Source organism: Etheostoma spectabile, chromosome 3, assembly GCF_008692095.1.
Source record: "Etheostoma spectabile isolate EspeVRDwgs_2016 chromosome 3, UIUC_Espe_1.0, whole genome shotgun sequence".
NCBI lineage: Eukaryota > Metazoa > Chordata > Actinopteri > Perciformes > Percidae > Etheostoma > Etheostoma spectabile.
The window spans coordinates 30,562,361-30,581,214 of record NC_045735.1 but is presented as its reverse complement, the minus strand read 5'-3'; the positions used below and the strand labels follow the sequence as shown (position 1 = coordinate 30,581,214).

The 18,854-nt window shown below is 41.0% G+C and overlaps 1 protein-coding gene across 4 annotated transcripts in view; it reads left to right on the top strand.

The window, feature by feature from the left end:
* The first annotated feature begins 2,483 nt into the window (after nt 1-2,483).
* ppp1r13l (protein phosphatase 1, regulatory subunit 13 like) overlaps nt 2,484-18,854 on the top strand; it is a 31,869-nt gene continuing 15,498 nt past the window's right edge. The window contains exons 1-3 of one of the 4 annotated variants that reach the window (XR_004328622.1): nt 2,484-2,742; nt 17,071-17,133; nt 17,542-17,654. Coding sequence is in view for 3 of the 4 variants with exons in the window: in XM_032507488.1 (XP_032363379.1) it covers nt 17,097-17,133; nt 17,542-17,654 (150 nt within the window). In the remaining variant the exon portion in view is untranslated. Of the gene's footprint in view, nt 2,743-13,766; nt 13,779-16,900; nt 16,921-17,070; nt 17,134-17,541; nt 17,655-18,854 lie in introns of those variants that run through there. The other 3 variants (XM_032507488.1, XM_032507497.1, XM_032507500.1) reach the window with 3 other exon arrangements.

Sequence of the window (18,854 nt, the reverse complement as noted above, 5' to 3'; positions counted from 1 at the left end):
TTAGGGCGATAGTGGTGAGGAAAACCTCCATTAGGGAGAAACAGACCAGGTTTTTAGGCGGTGTTGATGGTGCTGGTTGGGGGTGTGATTAATAGTGGCAATAGTAGTCACAATAAAGATAATGGCAAAGAGTAGAAATAGTAAAACAAAAACTTGTACAGAAAAAAACATACAACAGCTAAATAACCAAGAACCACAGTACAATATTTGCAAGAAAGAAGAAAAAAATGCTACAATCAATTGTGCCTCCCTTGCAATGCAACTGAAAAATCTTTTGGCATAACGCAACCACCCTACAACATTCCAAGAGTATATGGCTGCAGCCTGGAGCGTCCCATGTCATCCGTCCCGTCTCATGCGGTCTCGTCTCATGCGGAGGGGTGTCCAACGGTAAATCCAGAGGGTAAAAAATGCAAAATCACGAATAATTAACGGCAATCATACAAATGAATAAAATATGTTTGTTTTTTTATCTAAACATGTCTATAAGATAAATGCAGACTATCATACAGATGAATAAAACACTTAAAATATATGTTCGTCTATAAAATAAATGCAGATTATAGGCAAACTAAAAAAATCCTTCTGCCATCCCTGAGTTTCTACTTTTCAATATAAAAGCTCGCATCTGGAATAAAATACTAATATCGCTCTTACTTTTCAAAGTAAAAGCTCACGTAAACTATCATACTAATGAATAAAATATTTGGCGTGTTTTTAAATATTTAAAAATATATGTCCGTCTCTAAAATAAATGCAGATGATAGGCAAACTAAAAAATTCCAATCCAAGTTGCAGCTTTAGAAGGAATTTCTCTCCCAACAGAGTTCAAGCATTTGGTTTTGTTTAAAAAAAAAAATTCCCCCTTTCATACAATACAACACAAAATACAATAGAACCGCTGGCGGAAGTGGAAGAAAAATTCAATCGCATCCTGGCCCAAGACCGTGGCAGCAGAGATACGCAGTCGAATGCAGGACGGGTCCCAGAGACCTGAAGGCCGATGCCGCGGTAGTAGAAAAATACGACCGCATTCTGCCCCGGGTCCCGGAGACCCGACAGCATTCTGTCCCGGGTCCCAGAGACCCGACAGCCGAGGCCGCGGTAGTAGAATAATACGACCGCGTTCTGCCCCGGGACCCAGAGACCTGACAGCATTCTGTCCCTGGTCCCAGAGACCCGACAGCATTCTGTCCCGGGTCCCAGAGACCCGACAGCTGAGGCCGCGGTAGTAGAAAAATACGACCGCGTTCTTCCCCGGGTCTCAGAGAGCCGACAGCCGAAGCCGATCGACAGTCGCTCTCGCCATGCTGATAAGCAGTTGTATTTGCAGCAATGTCCCAGTGAAGTGTGAAAACAATATAGAATATGCAATTAAAAAGTCTTGGAAAGAGTGTAACATGTTTATTTTTGTAGTATTGTTGTGTGTGCAGATCGTGGATTGTTCTCCCTCCTCAGGAGGTCCTGGCGTTAGTTGGCAGAAACGGCTGTGTCGCTGATGCAGGTTTCATCAGATGTAGCAACGTTAATATGGAACAACACAAGCATAACATTAAAAAATGAGCAAACTACATGTAGGCTATGGCAAAATTGTTACTTTAACAGTTTTTTAACATTTTTCAATTGATTGCAACAACTGTGGTCACGAATTTACCCGAGACTTCATCTGGAAAATTATTTGCAATATCGTAATTTTGACCCTCTGGATTTACCGTTGGACACACCTCCGCATGAGACGAGACCGCATGAGACGGGACGGATGACATGGGACGGTCCAGGCTGCAGCCATACCCATCTCCAACAATCTGCTGGGATTGGAAAGTTTAATTGATGGTGTTAAAGCTGGAATGTCCCCAAAAAGGCAGCAGTGGAGCAAAAGGTGGTAATGTTATCTTGAAGAAAAAAAAATATAATTTAATAGTAAATTTATTGAGTTTAACTTAATATTATATATTTTTTTTTAAAGCTAAACAAAAAAGAAGACATGAGAAAGAAAAGAAGTGAGAGGATCCTTTGCATGTTGAATGTTGGCAGGCGACCCCCTCCCCAGGTTTACAGAAATGGTTTAACCCTACTGCTCAGCAGCCAATGGGAGCTTAGGACGCTCACCCATTCAAAATGGAGTAGGGACCAAATGGCTCAAATTTACATGAAATTAACACGTAAACAACACATCTTCATGCTGTTTACACGTCATTTACGCGTAATTTATGTGTAATTTACGTGTATTTTACGTGTTGTTAACATGTGAAAAATCGACGCGTTGTTTACGTGTATTTTGCGTGTTGTTTGTGCGTTGTTTGCACATTGTTTGCGCGTTGTTTGCACATTGTTTGCGCGTTGTTTACATGTTGTTCACTTGTTGTTCACGTGTTGATTACGTGTGAGAAATCACGTGTATTTGAACGGTTTGGCTTTCCATAGGCTACCTGTTCTTTACTTAACACGTCAAGAAAAAAGAAAAAAAAGGCGACGGTGCTTCACCTGGGCAAGCCAGCTGTGGTAGGAACACCTGGCTCGGGTTACAGCCGGGAGAGAGCCAGGGGGGCTGGACTCTGAGACCAAACAACTGCAGTCAGTAACGTTACGCAGCGATGACTGCATGTCTGGAGCAATCGCCACAAGAGAGAGAGAGAGAGAGAAACAGAGTGAGCAAACCGACTTCAGGAAGACAAGAAACTTTGGACGGAGCTCAGCTTTTCTCTCGAATTTGGGACAGAAAAGGCTGTCATTTATTTTAAGGTAAGCACGTTTATAATTCAGCCCCGTAACGTCGGCCTACGCACAGCTATCTGCGTAGAAAGAGTTTCATTACAAGATCCCGTCTGCGTTGTGCAAGTTAGTGTAACTCCATGAGTTTGTTCTAGTTAAGTACAGTCGTGAAAACGCCTTTTTTTTCTTTTGAATGGTTCTTTCCATTGTTCCATTTTCTCAGTGTAAGGGGTCTTAATGCTAGGAGGAGCTTGTTTTCAAACTAATGAAAATCAGATGTTGCCATGTCAGCCAGCTGGCATGCCTCACGGTCTACAGCCTGCTGCTGGACACTGACAGACTGCTGTGAACCAATACAGCACCATTCACCACCAGCCTACAGCCAGAGTAGACTATCTACAGGACTTCTTTAATAGGGATCTTATCTGATTGAAGGGTATTTTTATGATCCTCTATGTGATATTAATGATGGGTGTTCATCATATTCTGTAGTGGATCATAGGGCTGCACAAATAATCGCAATTTGATCAAAATCGCATTGTGGACTAGGCTACTGCAATATCCAAATCGCAAGGGGGGTGGGGGGGGGGGGGGCGCGCAATTATCTAAATGCAAAATTTTTGTCAAACCATTCTGAATGAAGTATTTTGGTGCTGCAGAGAAGTCCTGCAATCCTATTTTACAGACTAAAGAAAACATCTTTGTTTGGTACAGATCCTATAATCCTATAATATTTTTTAATGAAAAGGACATTAATGATACAAAAAAGATCATTCCCTCCAATATCGTGAATCATATCACAATCGCAATATCAGTCAAAATCATAGCTACGATAGGGTGATCACTTTTTTATTTCCAAAAAAGTGGACACTCGGCCGGCCTCAAAACACAAATTCAGACATGGTTCTCAGAGGTGAAGGAACATGCTTTATTATTCCTCAATGGTATAAAAATAACTTATGTAATAAAATAAAATATGTAACAACCTGTAACAAAATAATCACTCTTTTCAAATAAATAAACATGAAATGATTTTCTAAAAATTACCTATTCTGTGTCAGCTTCAAAATCCAGCTTCAAATAAATATCTCGTAAAACTTTTTCAATGTAATAACATAAGGTCTTTGGTGTCCATGTGAGCTTTGAGATCTCCAACACCTTTATTAGACACTGAAACATACGTGCTAGCTTTACACACGGTGCAGTCCGCCTCCCACTTGTCCCGACCGGGATGGTACGGGGAAAGGTTTTTTTTCAGTTCAACTGTGAAGCTGCACTTACGCTTTGGCATTTTGTGTGCAATACTGCTCTAATCTACTCCCTGTCTGATCTGCCCCCTGTCTGATCTGCTCCCTGTATGTGCTCCCTGTCTGATCTAATCCCTGATCTGTTCCCTGTAAGTGTTCTGCTGTCTGATCTGCTCCCTGTATGTGCTCCCTGTCTGATCTGCTCCTGTATGTGTTCCGCTGTGATCTGCTCCCTATATGTGCTCCCTGTCTGATCTGCTCCTGCATGTGTTCCACTGTCTGATCTGTTCGTTGTATGTGCTCTGCTGTCTGATCTGTTCCCTGTAAGTGCTCCCTGTCTGATCTGCTCCTGTATGTGTTCAACTGTCTGATCTGCTCCTTTAAGTGCTCTGCTGTCTGATCTGCTCCCTGTATGTGCTCCCTGTCTGATCTGCTCCTGTATGTGTTCCGCTGTCTGATCTGTTCGTTGTATGTACTCTGCTGTCTGATTTACTCCTGTAAGTGCTCTGCTGTCTGATCTGCTCCTGTATGTGCTCCCTGTCTGATCTGCTCCCTGTGTGTGCTCCCTGTCTGATCTGCTCCTGTATGTGTTCCGCTGTCTGATCTGTTCGTTGTATGTGCTCTGCTGTCTGATCTGCTCCTGTAAGTGCTCTTCTGTCTGATCTGCTCCCTGTATGTGCTCCCTGTCTGATCTGCTCCTGTATGTGTTCCGCTGTTTGATCGTCTCCCTATATGTGCTCCCTGTCTGATCTGCTCCTGTGTGTGTTCAACTGTCTGATCTGCTCCCTGTCTGATCTGCTCCTGTATGTTTTCCGCTGTCTGATCTGCTCCCTGTTTGTGAGCGTTGCAGAGCGGTCCGCAAGGCAGCCTCTCAGGAATTACGTCATGCTACAAAGTACCGTAGTATTGTGTGCAAAGCGCACAAGTACATGCTTAATGGTTCCATGAAAAACAATGAAAACCGGATTTTTCATGAATTTATAAAAAAAATAGAGACGCCCCAGATATTACGTAAAATGTTGACATGTCTGGGCAAAAGAGGACATTTGGTCACCCTAAGCTGTGAGATATTTTTGTGCAGCCCTAACAGATTATTGATGAAAGTGATGGTGATTTTAAACAAAACCCCAAAAAATTATATCATAGAAATTCCACAGGCACTGTTTCTTCTGACTGAAAGTTGGAAAATTTAAATGTGTCAGTTATTTGTTCGACAGACTGCTAACTTGCAAGTTGCCCAAACCTTCCCTTCAGAGCAATTTTTAAATGGCATGTAGTGAATGTTCGAGTGCTGCTCTGGTTCTCAGTCAGGAACCAGCTGGGCTGCATTGTGTGATTCACTTGCTGTAACCTGTTGCCTAACAAACTGCTCCTCTACGGTCACCAGAACACCTGTGATCTGACTTTCTTCTAAGTAATGAAACCCATGCATGCTCTCACTTGCAAGCAGATACCCAACTTGTCATTCCTTGGTAATGGCCCTGTGAGCTATTGCACCTCAGCATGAGCATGACACACAGGCGTTGGACGGTGAATGCAACTTCTTAGAAATGTCTGTTATGTTGTGTGGTACTGAGAGATTCCTGAGTCTCATGCTGTGGAGAACACTGCCGCTCTAGAAGTATAGGGGGAAGCTGGGATTAGGTGTTTGGTCTATAAAATGTCAGATGAAAAATGATCAGTGTTTCCCAAGGTCTAAGATGACATCCGCAAATGTCTTGTTTTGTCTACAACTCAAAGATATTCAGTTTCCTTTCAGAGTGGAGTGAAGAAAATAATGATAGAAAATAACAGTCTATATCCAGGACGTTCCACTTCCAGGATTGCTTTGTTGCCGCTGGAAAAATCCAACGTATGACACTATTTTCAGTCAGATTTCCTTTACCTTCCTCTTTCTTTGTGTTGGTATTCTAAACTCTGGTGGATTTCTTAGGACTATGGTTAACTGCTCCTCAGATCTCTGCAGGGTAAATCCAGACAGCTAGCTAGACTATCTGTCCAATCAGAGTTTTCTGTTGAACGACTAAAACAACTTTTGATCGTACACTCCACCAAAACAAGTTCCTATCTGAGGCTGTTTTGCAGAAGCACTGTGGCTTCGTCTGACACTTAGCTCCTCCTATGAATATTGTGATTGGTTTAAAGAAATGACAATAAACCAGAGCTTGTTTTTCTGCCATCCCAGAATGTTGTATGGGCTAGCCAGACCTGCAGAGCTTTGGACGAAGGTCTGACAATGTGAGACTAAGAAAAGGATCATATTTAAAAAGTTGGAATCAGAAGAAAAAAAAAATGTAAAGACTCAAACTCAAAAACAAGATAAATCAATCATCAAAATATTTGGCAACTAAGTGATTAATCTCTGCAGCTCTAGCTGGGTAAGTGATAGATGCCACTATGCCAAAGTGGCGCCTGCAGTACCAGCAACCAAAAGAAGAATGTATTCTGTATTTAAATTGTATTGTTTAGTGTATTGTTATAATCTCAGAAACGCCTCAAGAGAAGTGAGAGAAGTTCAAAAGAGCTGATTTGTGGTGGGCACTTTCTTTTTGGCATTGTTGGGCAAAAATAATAATACTTCAGCATATTATAAGAGAAAACTAGACCTCTGCACCCCCTCTTGGCTCTGTTTTCAAGCTTCAGAAAATGTAAATGTGCTGTATTTATATAGCGCTTTTCCAGTCTTAACAACTGCTCAAAGCGCTTTTACATCTACAGGAAACATTCACCATTCACACACATTCATACACTGTGGCTGAGGCTGCTGTACAAGGTGCCACCTGCTCATCAGATATACACTCACACACGTTCATACACTGTGGTCGGGGCTGGCGTACAAGGTGCCACCTGCTCATGAGATAAACATTCACACTCCGATGCGCAGCACCGGGGGCAACTTGGGGTTCAGTGTCTTGTCAAGGACACTTCGACAATGACTGCAGGGGCAGGGATCGAACCACCAACCTTCCGATTGGCAGGCAACCGCTCTACCACTGAGTCACAGCCGCCCCTAATCTAACACACAGCCCCTAATCTAACCGTCACTGGAGACTTTGGGCAATAACAGGGGATTTGAGATAGAGAGGGCATTCCTGTTGGCTGTTCTACGCATGCGTAGAGCGGTGGAGCTGCTGGAACAGGTCCCAACGCTACTTTAAATCCTTGCGTTTTTTGCTTTCTACCGCCTGCAGCGTTTAAGGTTGTTGTTGTCTTTGGCAATGACAGTTGCTGTCAAGAATATTATGTACAGCAGGTAGAAAGCATTTCAATGAATTTAGTTTGAGGTGCAGTTGTAGGCAGTACAAAAATAAGTACTGTGCGTGTACTTTTTGAATTTGAGAAGCTTATAGTTGTTGAAGTCGAAGTACAAGATCAATCTATGAGCCATTTATGGCATGTCAGCATGACATTAAAGCACATTACTTAGCTTAGCTTTTGGTAAAACAAATTTGAAAAAAAAAATCAATTCAGCTTACTACTTATTGGCTGTTTGGTCATAGTTTTCTAATATGGAAGTGATATACTGTATATTTGAATAAACCTTTTTGGGAAACTCTTCTGTGGCTTGGGCAGATACTGAAGATTAAAAAAAGTAATTGACCAGATAATCTCCTTCCTATATCACTGGGACACAGGTTCCTGATGTTTTTACACAATAATTACATAATTCCTCCCACTTGTAGTTGCACAATTGGCCTTTATCTTAAATAACCACCCATTTTAAAAGACTCCCATCATGAGATAGTGGTGAGCCAATGTAAACATGACATTGGATGATATCTTTGGCGTTGGGCTTCTGGCATCAAATTATCTTCGAGGGACTTCAGACCAATCATATTCCATGTATTTTAAATTAAAGCTGCGCAAGAGCAATAAAGAAAGTTTTTGAAAATGAAATTACCGGGGTTTATGTTTTTACCTGCGACCCAAGAGAGTGAATCACCGACAAGAGCTTCATTCTCCTGTGGGACAGGATTTTTTTGTTTCTGTTGTCTGCATGATGACATACAGCCAGATTTAAGTTTTAGCACTCCATTACAAAGAAAAGTGAAAAGCAAGCCACAATGGAAAGCACTTAGTTGTGTCATGGGATTTTCTTTTTGTATCGTTCCGTCTCAGCCGAGTTCACTGCCAAGAAAGGACAGAGGATCTGAAGGACGGATATGAAGGAGGAACCAACAGGAGGGGGAGGAAATGAATGGATGATTGTAGGGAAATGTGTGGTTAAGCAGAAACTAGAGAATCGGTTAGATGCGTAATCTGGACTTGCTGCTGAAGGACATGAAAGGAGAGGGAGAGGGAGAGGGAGAGGGAGAGGGAGAGAGAGAGAGAGAGGGAGAGAGAGAGGGAGAGGGAGAGGGAGGGGTTGTTGCACTCTTGGTCAGACACACCCTGTTATTCTGCAAAACTAATGATTATTGTCTCCCTATTGCCTTCCCACGGGCTCTCTCTCTGCTTTAGGGTCTGGTAACAACGTTTCTGAGTTTGGTTCTCCTTCATGGTTTCATCTTGTGGTTTTCATCTTGACTTTACCACAGCTAATTGTTGTATGTTAAAATAGTAGTACCAGCTGACATTGTAATCACAGCACTGGAAAGGAACTGGACAGGAAGTGCATGTGAAGTTTTCCAGGCAGGAAAGTTCTCTTGAGAAAGCAACCAAAGTGCAGCAGCGAATCAGCAAGCCTAGAACAGAGGACAGCAGCGCTGCAGTGGCCACAAGCTGTCTGTCCACTTTACATTTTCAGATGATTAATGTTTCCGTGTTCCAACACTTAGCACCCGCTTTCTACTGTGTGTGCACTCTAACGTGTAACAGTTGCATCACTTGACACTCTATGTGACAACTGCACGGCCGTTGCCTGTTCCTAAAAGTCATTTATTTACTATGACTTCTTTCTTGAAACATTCACTTGACAGCTAAGGTTAACTGCTGAGTTAACCCTATTTGCACAGTAATGAAACATGCTGAAATACGAAAAGCAAAGGAAGACAGGATACATATTACCTACGCAAGCTGTGAAGATAACAAGAACAAAGACAAGGAGATTATTAAACGAATGTATCACCTTAATACCACCAAAAAGCAAATCCACCATCTACAGTAAATGACAACATAAAACAACATGGTTGGACATGATAGGACAAGAAGAATAAAGTTACGGGAAGTTACGCAATATCCTCTGTAGAGCTCAGCAGTATGGTTCTGGAAGGTAAAACCCCGTTCATTTTCTCCATAATGATTTTTAATAGTTAGCCATAATGTATAAACCTGGTAGAGGTAGACTGACCAGGAAGCAGTGAGGTCGGTAAACAAAGGTTTCTATTCCTGTAGAAGATAGAAAATCCACCTTGTTTTAAGAAAAACTTGTTTTATTCACAAAGTCATGGAGAAGTACTACACTGCCCATAATCTATCCATGTAGCAGCGACGTCTCTGATTGGTGGAGCTCGCTTTTACCATGGAAATGTTTAGCACAGCATTGAATTGCTATGTAAACAGTCTTGTACCTTTTGCCTTTTTGGCTTTTCCAAAATGTTCTTTTGTGCCGTATCAAATGTTTTATGGTGACGATTTAGCTTGTAGCTGGTTGGATTGGTTCTAGGCTTACAACTCTTTATACAAGCATTCAATAAAATGTCAATGGAACAATTGAATGGCAAAAAGCACTTCAGGAACCAGAGCGTGGGTGGTCATAGTTGAGCTCTATAATCCTATGATTCAATAACACTCAGTCATTTTAATTACATGCTGCTACACATGTTCTCTTACTAAGTACCTATTATTTAACAGTGGAATAAAGCTTGAGTAAAGAGAAAAATAAACTTCAAGTTTTAAAACATGTCTATTAATATCTAAAAGTAAATCAAATCTATTATAGTTTCAATGTTGTACTGAGAGTGTTACACAAACAGTCACCAACCCAGTAAAAGTTGCCGGACAACAGTAGAGAAAACTCTGGGAGGGGGTGGGGTGAATGAATTGCTGGGCAGGAAGGGTTGAGTCGAGACAGAGTAGGTGAGTAAGTGAGGGAGGGAGTGAGTGACCTGACCTTTGTGAGTCAGTGAGAGTGTAATCTCGTTTTGTTTGAGCTGCTCTTGACAGAGATAATGTCTCAGACTGTGTGTGTGTGTGTGTGTGTGTGTGTTTGTGAGGTGAACGCCTCACAGGCAGGAGTGGTGAGGAATGTGCTATTATCTGGCAGTGCTGTACACTTCAGTTTGGTGACATTCCATAACACAGGTTTTCCTCTGGCCCTGGCCCTGTGCTGGGGGCTTATTCAGAGGTCAGTCTCGTTTTAAAGGTGCATTATATGTAAGTGTGTGCACCTATTGTATCAGGCTCACTAACAAACTGGGGGGGCAACAAAGATAATTGTCCTTCCCATTTAAGTTAATGCCCAAATTAAAAAAAGAAGCTTGTTTTGCAATGATAAAATGACTGCTTATTTAAATGGAATCAGAATCAGAATCAGAATCAGAAATACTTTATTGATCCCCGAAGGGAAACTCTGTGTTACAGTTGCTCAGATATTAGAAATATAAGAAATATAAATAAAGAAATAAAGAAATATAAGGAGTGTGGATATTTACATAGTTAAAGGTATATTATGATACAGTATTCACATAAATAACATAATTAAGGTGTTGCAATGGTGAAAAGTAATAATAATAATAATAATAATAGTAGCAGTTGAGTATTGCACACATTACAAGCCAGTGTTATTGCACAAAACAGATACTATTGTCCAGTTTCAACCTGTCTAAGTGTCTGTCACTTAGAGGGAGGAGTTAAAAAGTTTGATGGCCACAGGCAGGAATGACTTCCTGTGGCGCTCTGTGGTGCATTTTGGGAGAATGAGTCTATCACTGAAAGTGCTCCTGTGATTGAGCAGCAAGCCATGGAGTGGGTGCGAGACATTGTCCAAGATGGCATGTAGTTTGGACAGCATCCTCCTATCTGACACACCCGACAGAGAGTCCAGATCCACCCCCACGACGTCACTGGCCTTGCGAATCAGTTTGTTGAGTCTGTTGGCGTCCGCTACCCTCAGCCTGCTGCCCCAGCATGCAACAGCAAAGAGGATAGCACTGGCCACCATAGACTCATAAAACATCAGCATCTTCCTGCAGATGTTGAAGGACCTCAGCCTCCTCAGAAAGTAGAGACGGCTTTGCCCTTCCTGTAGAGGGCTTGAGTGTTCTTGGCCCAGTCCAGTTTATTGTCTAAGTGCACTCCCAGGTATTTGTAGTCCTCCACAATGTCCACACTGACCCCCTGGATGGAAACAGGGCTCACTGCTGCCTTGGCTCTCCTTAGATCTACCACCAGCTCCTTGGTCTTTGTCACGTTGAGCTGTAGATGGTTCAGCTCACTCCATGTGACAAAGTCCCTCACCACAGCTTGTCCCCCTCGCTGATACATCCAACCACAGCAGAGTCATCAGAAAACTTCTGAAGATGGCAGGACTCTGTGTGGTAGTTGAAGTCTGTGGTGTAGATGGTGAAGAGGAAGGGAGAGAGGACAGTACCTTGCGGGGCCCCGGTGTTGCTGACCACGCTTTCTGACACACAGTGTTGCAGGCGCACATACTGTGGTCTGCCAGTCAGGTAGTCAACAATCCAGCACACAAGGGGGGGATCCACCTGAATCAGGTGGGTTTGGCAGTACCGGCGACAACCAATAGCGATTTCAGAGTTGTTTTAAAAAGCATCTTGCTCTTTAACAAGAAGGTCTATCTCTGTGATGATCCTTTCCATAATGTTGTCAGACATTGTCCATGTGTCAAGACTATTGGCGTCCAAACAGATCCATTTGTAAATGACTCTACACACTGCTTCATGTTCCAGGCCTATAGCTGGCACTGTTCCTGCTACAGAAATTCCCCAACAAATGGAGAAGAAGAGGTGGTGCATGCACATAAAATTTGCACACCGTAGTGTTAATTTTGTCAACTATTTTTAATTTAGTCTTAGTCTTGTGCCAAATGCCCTTGTTAGTTGTAGTCATATTAAGTCATTCACATTTTTTTTTTTATTAGTCAAGTTTAAGTTGACGACTAGTCTTGTTTTAGTCAAAAGAGAACTCAGGTAGCTTAGTCAAATTTAGTCAAAGCATTTTAGTCTTTTTTTAAAATAAATTATTTCTGAGATTATGTTATGTGATAACTATTTTAGTAAAATAGTGTTTCACACATCTCAAATATTGGTTAAATGTCATAATTACCTGACAAAATACACTTGTTGAATGATTTTTGTTAAATGTAACTTCGTTAAACGCGTTTTTATATCAAACTTCCTTCTTCATGCAAATACAATCATACACAGACACATAGTAGATAAGCGCCAGGGCTCCTTGCACACAGTTGCATAGCCTGGCTAGATAAAAAAAAGAGGACACGCCGAATCTCTAGATGAGCCGTAGCCAAACGGGCACTGCACTAGGCAAGGCAAGGCAAGGCAGCTTTATTTGTATAGCACATTTCAGCAACAGGGCAATTCAAAGTGCTTTACACAAAATCATTAAAACAGATAAAACACAAGTACAAACAGTTAAAAGTCATAAGCATTAAAAATCAATAAGACACATGAATAGACAGTTAAAAACAAAATAGAAACATTAGGACACATAAAACACAAGAATAAAAGTTACAGTGCAGCATAAGAAAGAAATGAGCATTAATTTAAAGAAAGGCAGCATCAAAAAGAAAGGTCTTCAGCCTTGATTTAAAAGAACTGAGAGTAGCAGCGGATCTACAGGTTTCTGGGAGTTTATTCCAGATATGAGGAGCATAGAAACTGAAAGCTGCTTCACCCTGTTTAGTTCTGACTCTGGGGACAGAAAGTAGACCTGTCCCAGATGACCTGAGAGGTCTGGGGGGGTCATAGTGTAGTAGCAGATCAGAAATGTATTTTGGACCTAAACCGTTAAGAGTACTTTGAAATCAATTCTTTGAGACACAGGAAGCCAGTGTAAAGACTTCAGAACTGGAGTGATGTGATCCAGTCTCTTGGTCTTAGTGAGGACTCGAGCAGCAGCGTTCTGAATCAGCTGAAAGCTTTTCTGATTGATTTTTTAGGGAGCCCTGAAAGCCCCCTTTACAGTAGAAGTTACTGAAGATGAAAGCAGGGGCCCATTTTTTCCAAGTCTGTTGACACATAAGCCCTTTTAACCCCTTGATATTTTCTTTAGGGTTAGAGGCGAATTTGTAAGGTCTTAAGGGGCTTTAAAAGGGTTCTTTTTTCTGGTCCAGGGACCCCACCAAGTTTCTGGTTTGGGTCTTTTTTTTTAACATTTTTGGGTTTGAAGCTGAGCCCCCGGATTTTTAATCGTTCCTCTTTTTTTCCAAAAAAAAACTCCCTCAGTTTTTCCTTCTTTTAAAATTTTCCCAAAAAATTTTGGCACACCAGTGTTAATTTGTTTGATGCAGGTTTGCAGGTTTTTTTATTTGATTGTCCCCCGGGATTTAAAGGGTTTTGTAAATTTTTGTGTCAAACCGGGATAACTATGGTAACTTTTTTTGTTTTTTCCAAATCTGAGCCAGGGAAACATGTAGATGTTAAAACAGAAAAAGGCCCCGAAGGGGCCTGGGGGAAATGCACGTCATATTTGTACGCTTAAAATGTTTAATTACATTTACACAAAGTTTTTTTAAACCCCCTTTTTTTAGGGGGATTCAAACCCGTTTAGTACTAAGCCAGAAGGGCCACCCGTTTTTCCCAAACGGTTAGTAATTTTGGGCATGGTGACGGTTTTCAAATTTCAGCACTGAGATCAAAGTAATTTCTAAGATTGAAAATTTTTAACTTTTTTTTTAAGGTTGGGGGGTCATTAAAGGCTTTTACAAAAAGCCGTTTCAGTTTTCTTTTGGGGTGCCCCAAACCCGAATGAAAGGTATCAAAAATGGCTTAGTGACAAGAAAGGGTTTTAGTTGTTGAAAAGAATACCCTTTTTTAATGATTTTTTTAAAAAAACAGAAGGGTTTTAATTTGGGCCCCTAGTTCTTTTTTTTGATGAAAAGTAGCGGGCATTTTAGACCCAAAAAAGAAGAGAGATTTTCTTAGTTTTTATTTTAGCACAAACTTTTTATCTGTCTTTTTCGTCAACAATAATGCATGTTGATTGTCGGGTCAGCATTTTGGCCTTGGTTTTGGGTAGCTCTGTTATCGCCGTTTTTGTCAGAAAAAAAAAGGTTAAAAAGAACATAATATTTATTTAACATTTTTTTTTTTGCTGACGAAATTAACACTAGGGGGTATAAAACAGACAGTATTTTTGGGCCCCAAAAACCCTAACGGCTAAAGTTCTCCGCAAAACCAAAAACTGTACCCACCTTTGTTGTTTTATGAGGGGTATTCCCGGAAAAGACGTTGAAGACTTGGGGTTTGAGGACGTGGAAGGACACTGATACACAATATGCAGCTTCGCCGTCCCAAATGAAGGGGGAAAGGGTGGGATTTAATTTTCCCCTGGACCAGGTTTTAAAAGTGCATCTTCGGAGTGCTTTACGGGTTTTTTGGGGGATTCAAAGGCACCAAAAACGTTTTTTTTGGATGGGCCCCCAGAATTTAAAAGGGGCCTGCATGGAAAAAAAAAACAGCCTTTAGTGGACGAAATTTAAGGTTTCAATTTCAATAATTTATTATGCTTGTGGCTGCTGCCCCCCCAAATTGCCAAACCCTTAAAACGTCAAAAATTTTTTTTGTTCCCTGAGTCCCCCAGACCCCCCCAAAAAAATAGGAAAATAGGGTCCCCCCCGGTGGAAAAAAAAAAAGAACCTTTTAAAGGGCAAAGTAAAATTTTTCTCCTGTTTTTATGTAAAAGAGCAAAAAATACAATTGGGATGTATTTAACCTAACTTAAAGGTATATTTTAATATTTTGAAGTGAGGTTAAGGTATTCAGCGTGTTATCTACAGTAGATGGCGGTTGGCATGCACTCAGTTTGGAGAAGCAGACAGGAGAAATGTACTGGGGGCAGCAACTAAACGTATTTTAGACACCTAAAAAAAGGACCACCTTACAAAAACTAGTACCAGTTTAAGTGTATGCTATATTTAAGAAAATATTCACGGCTTTACCTTGCTGTCAGACAGCCCTTTCTTTTCCATAGAAGTTTCCCTTCTCTCTTTTTTTTGCAGTCTCCCTTTGCCGTCTTCCATAAACTGTTGTGTGCAATACTCAACTGCTACTATTATTATTATTAATATTATTATTATTATTATTATTATTATTACTTTTCACCATCGCAACACCTTAATTATGTAAATACTGTATCATAATATTCCTTTATCCATGTAAATTATCCACACTCCTTATATTTCTTTATTTCTTTATTTATATTTCTACCATTTGTGCAACTGTAACACAGATTTTCCCTTTGGGAATCAATAAAATATTTCTGATTCTGATTCCGATTCTTGAAAGTCTGTCCCAAACAGCTGATATACAGCATAATACAGTTGCGCTTATGCATAGGAGTACGGAAGGTCTACGTCTTAGGAAATGTAGTGCCAAAGGAAAGGGCTGAAAATATTCTAAATAGTGTGTACACTTAAACTGATATAGGTGTTTTTAGGTGTCTAAACTGTGTTTAGCTGCTGCCCTTGTCCACAGCAGGACATTGCTTTCCTTCCGTGTCGGTACCCTTGCCTGCTTCACCAAACCGGGAGCGCTGACTAACACACACAGACTGTGGACAAGTTGCTCATACAACCACACCACAAGTTTCTGAGCTATACTTTTAACACAAAGATGTTAATCAGGAGGAAACACCATTGAAAAGGAAATAATACCCTTTAATGCAACTACAAATCTGCCTTAAAGTGGCCATTGTGTATCATATCCTGCTTTGTATTTCCACATACAGTACATAAACAACCAGAGATGGCAAAAGTACCCACTTCCCGTACTCAAGTATAAGTACAGATACTTGTGCTAAAAAATACTCTGGTAAAAGTAGAAGTACTGAAATAAAAGTAACAAAGTACTAAAAAGCTTTGCAAACGACAAGCCTTTTTTTAAATACTGGTGCACCACCAAGATCTATGTCATTTTGACATCTCATTGGTGGGAAAATTTGGATGCATCGACTGTAAAATGGCCTTAAATGTCAAACAAAAACTAGGGGCACAGACTGTGCAACAAAATACAACAAACCACGTTCCAGCCAATCACCAACAACACAAAAATGATATCACGCTGAAGGTAATTTGGACACAGGTCACATGTGTGGCAATAAAAAGTATTGGTTGAATAATTTAATATGAGGAAATGATTCTCACAGGCTACAGGTAAAAAGGTGAAAATAATATTAAAAGAAAGAAAGACTAGCTTTTTTAACCCAGCCCTGATTTATTGAACTTTTGTCATACACAGCTGTCTGGACTTTTGGTATAATCTCTCATCCACTTGACTGTGCACTCCACTTGAAACTTATTGGCAAACAGACCAGTCGTATGTCAAGCGGGAACACCTGGCATCGCAAATAATGTAGCTGAGTCAGAAGCATGGCATCACAGCAACCAGTTTATCTGAAAGGGGCCTCAAAGGACTGGGATGTGATTCATGTGGTGTGATTTTTTTATTTTTTTTTTGCAGTCAAAGTATTAAGGAAACTGTAACTTGTTTAGACGTGAAGGGCGTTCAGGTTGTCGTCTCAGAAAGTTGGCTCTTCATCAAAGCGCCCAAAGGGATGAGAGAGCTGGGAGCCTGCAGCAGGAGAGAAAGGGTAGGGCTAAACTAGCTAAACCTAAACCTAGATTTTTTCAATTACTGTCAATGGTTTTCAAGGGCCATAAACCCCTACCCCTCGATCCAAATTATTATTATTTATTTAGTCTTGCATGCATGCGCAAAACCTAGCGGAAGGGGTAAGGGGTAGGGGTAAGATAGAGAAATGGGATTCAGCCTAATTTCATTGCATGGAATGTGAGGAACCTAGAGGGCAGAAAGCTGAGCCGGTTTGTACCAATCTTTTGTTGCGTGTTATTGTTGATGTGAAAATATATGCAGTGTCCCATAAAATGCCTAAAGTGCTGCAGATCGTGTGCGATTGTAATAAAGTTGTCAGATTTTTCTCCTTACAACTGTGGTGTGTTTTTCTTCTTCAGGAGCGGAGCGCTGCTACCCTCCAGCCATGAGTTCTCAGACGAGCTTTGGCAGCAGCATGCTGTGTGAGTTTCCTTCCCCCTTGATTTGTCTTTGTCTGCCTCAGTGTATATTTGTGCACATTGGAGCGATATCCTGTGCTAATTGTCTGTGGTGCTCGGTGTGGTTTGTATTCTTTGTTTTGTAATATACTTGATTGCAATGTTTTTACCCTCTTCCAGATAATTGTTAACACTTGTGAGTACAGTAGGGTAGGAGAGTGGGTATGGGGAAGTACCTTCATACAAGTCTTGGGCTAAATTAAGATATTTTATTTTTTCTTTCGGGTAGATCTTATTCCATTTGTGTGTGTTTATGTGTCTGTGTGTGTGTGATGTCTGATTGTAATGATTACTTTTTGCATGTATAAAGTTTGCTCTGTTGTTGACAGCCATGAATTGAATTTTGGTGGATGTGCTGTGGTTTGTATTCAGTCCAGGCTATAAATGATGACCTCAATGCGTCGCTGGCTACAGCAGATGAGTTATCCAAAGAGTTCAACTCCCTGCTGAAGGAGGCCTCCTCCGAAAACAAGTCTCGGTCTCAGGTACGCACGCACACACACACACACACACACACACGCACACACACATGTAAGCTATCGTAACAACCTCCTAAAACGCTGATATCAGTATCTGGAAGTAGGGGAGTTTGTGCACCAATCTGATACAACATAATAAAGCCCTAAAGAAAATCTACGTTAAAGTAGTTTATTTATGTTCTTTTTTTGTTATAACTGACTGGCAAACTGGATAATAAAAGAAAATTCTGTGGCGTTCATGGTTTGTTTGTTTGTTTGTTCATGTTTAACAGAGTTTAACTCGAGCCAGACCAAGAACAAAGATAGAAATCATATCACATCTATACAGGGATAGTAGTATACAGTTGTTAAAACATAATAAAATATGTGACACACTGGTATGGGAGCAGTACTCGGTATCAGAATCAGTATTAGGAAAAAATGGCACTGGATCATCTCTAATATATACTTTTTAGTGAGCAAAAGTCCCACACCCTGTCAGGGGTGGGCAAACCTTTTGACTCCCGGGCAACACTGAGTTCTCAAATTTGACAGGTGGCCCAGGCCTGGCCCACACTAAACATTCAATCCATCTGCTCCTTGTGGAGCAGATGGATTGAATGTTTATGTAATGACGTGTAAAAACTATTGTATAAAAAGTTTTGACCTTTAACAGGCAGCAAAGCAAACAATGCATTTATTTCATTACACTAGAGAAACTCACGTTACATTTCAGTGGGAACAGTGTTGTTGGGCTCCCATTTTTGCCAGTGAATCAAAGTCTGGGGTTAGTTTTGTTTTTCAGAATGGATCTGAGGTGTTGGACAGTTAACTTTGATCTGTGTGGGGTTTTGATGATGTTCATGACGCTGAACGTCTGCTCACACAAGTAGGTGGAATTCTCTGTGCAGGTCGTCCAGGGATTGGCTGTACTTCTTCGCATTTTGGGTGGCCTCTCTCTGCGTGGCTAGTGTGGGGAAATGAGCAAAAGACTCATTTGAAATTTGTCTGGAGAATAAAGTCAGCTTGGATTTGAAGGCTCTGACATTTGTGTACATGTCATACACAAACTGATCTTTCCCCTGTAGCTTCACATTCAGCTCGTTCATGTGGGGAAATACAGTATGTCTACAGCAAACGCAAAGCAAGTTCTTGTCACTCAACTCAGGAAATTCGTCGCATTTCCCCATTAACTCAAAAAATGCGCTAATCTCCTCTTTGAGCTCC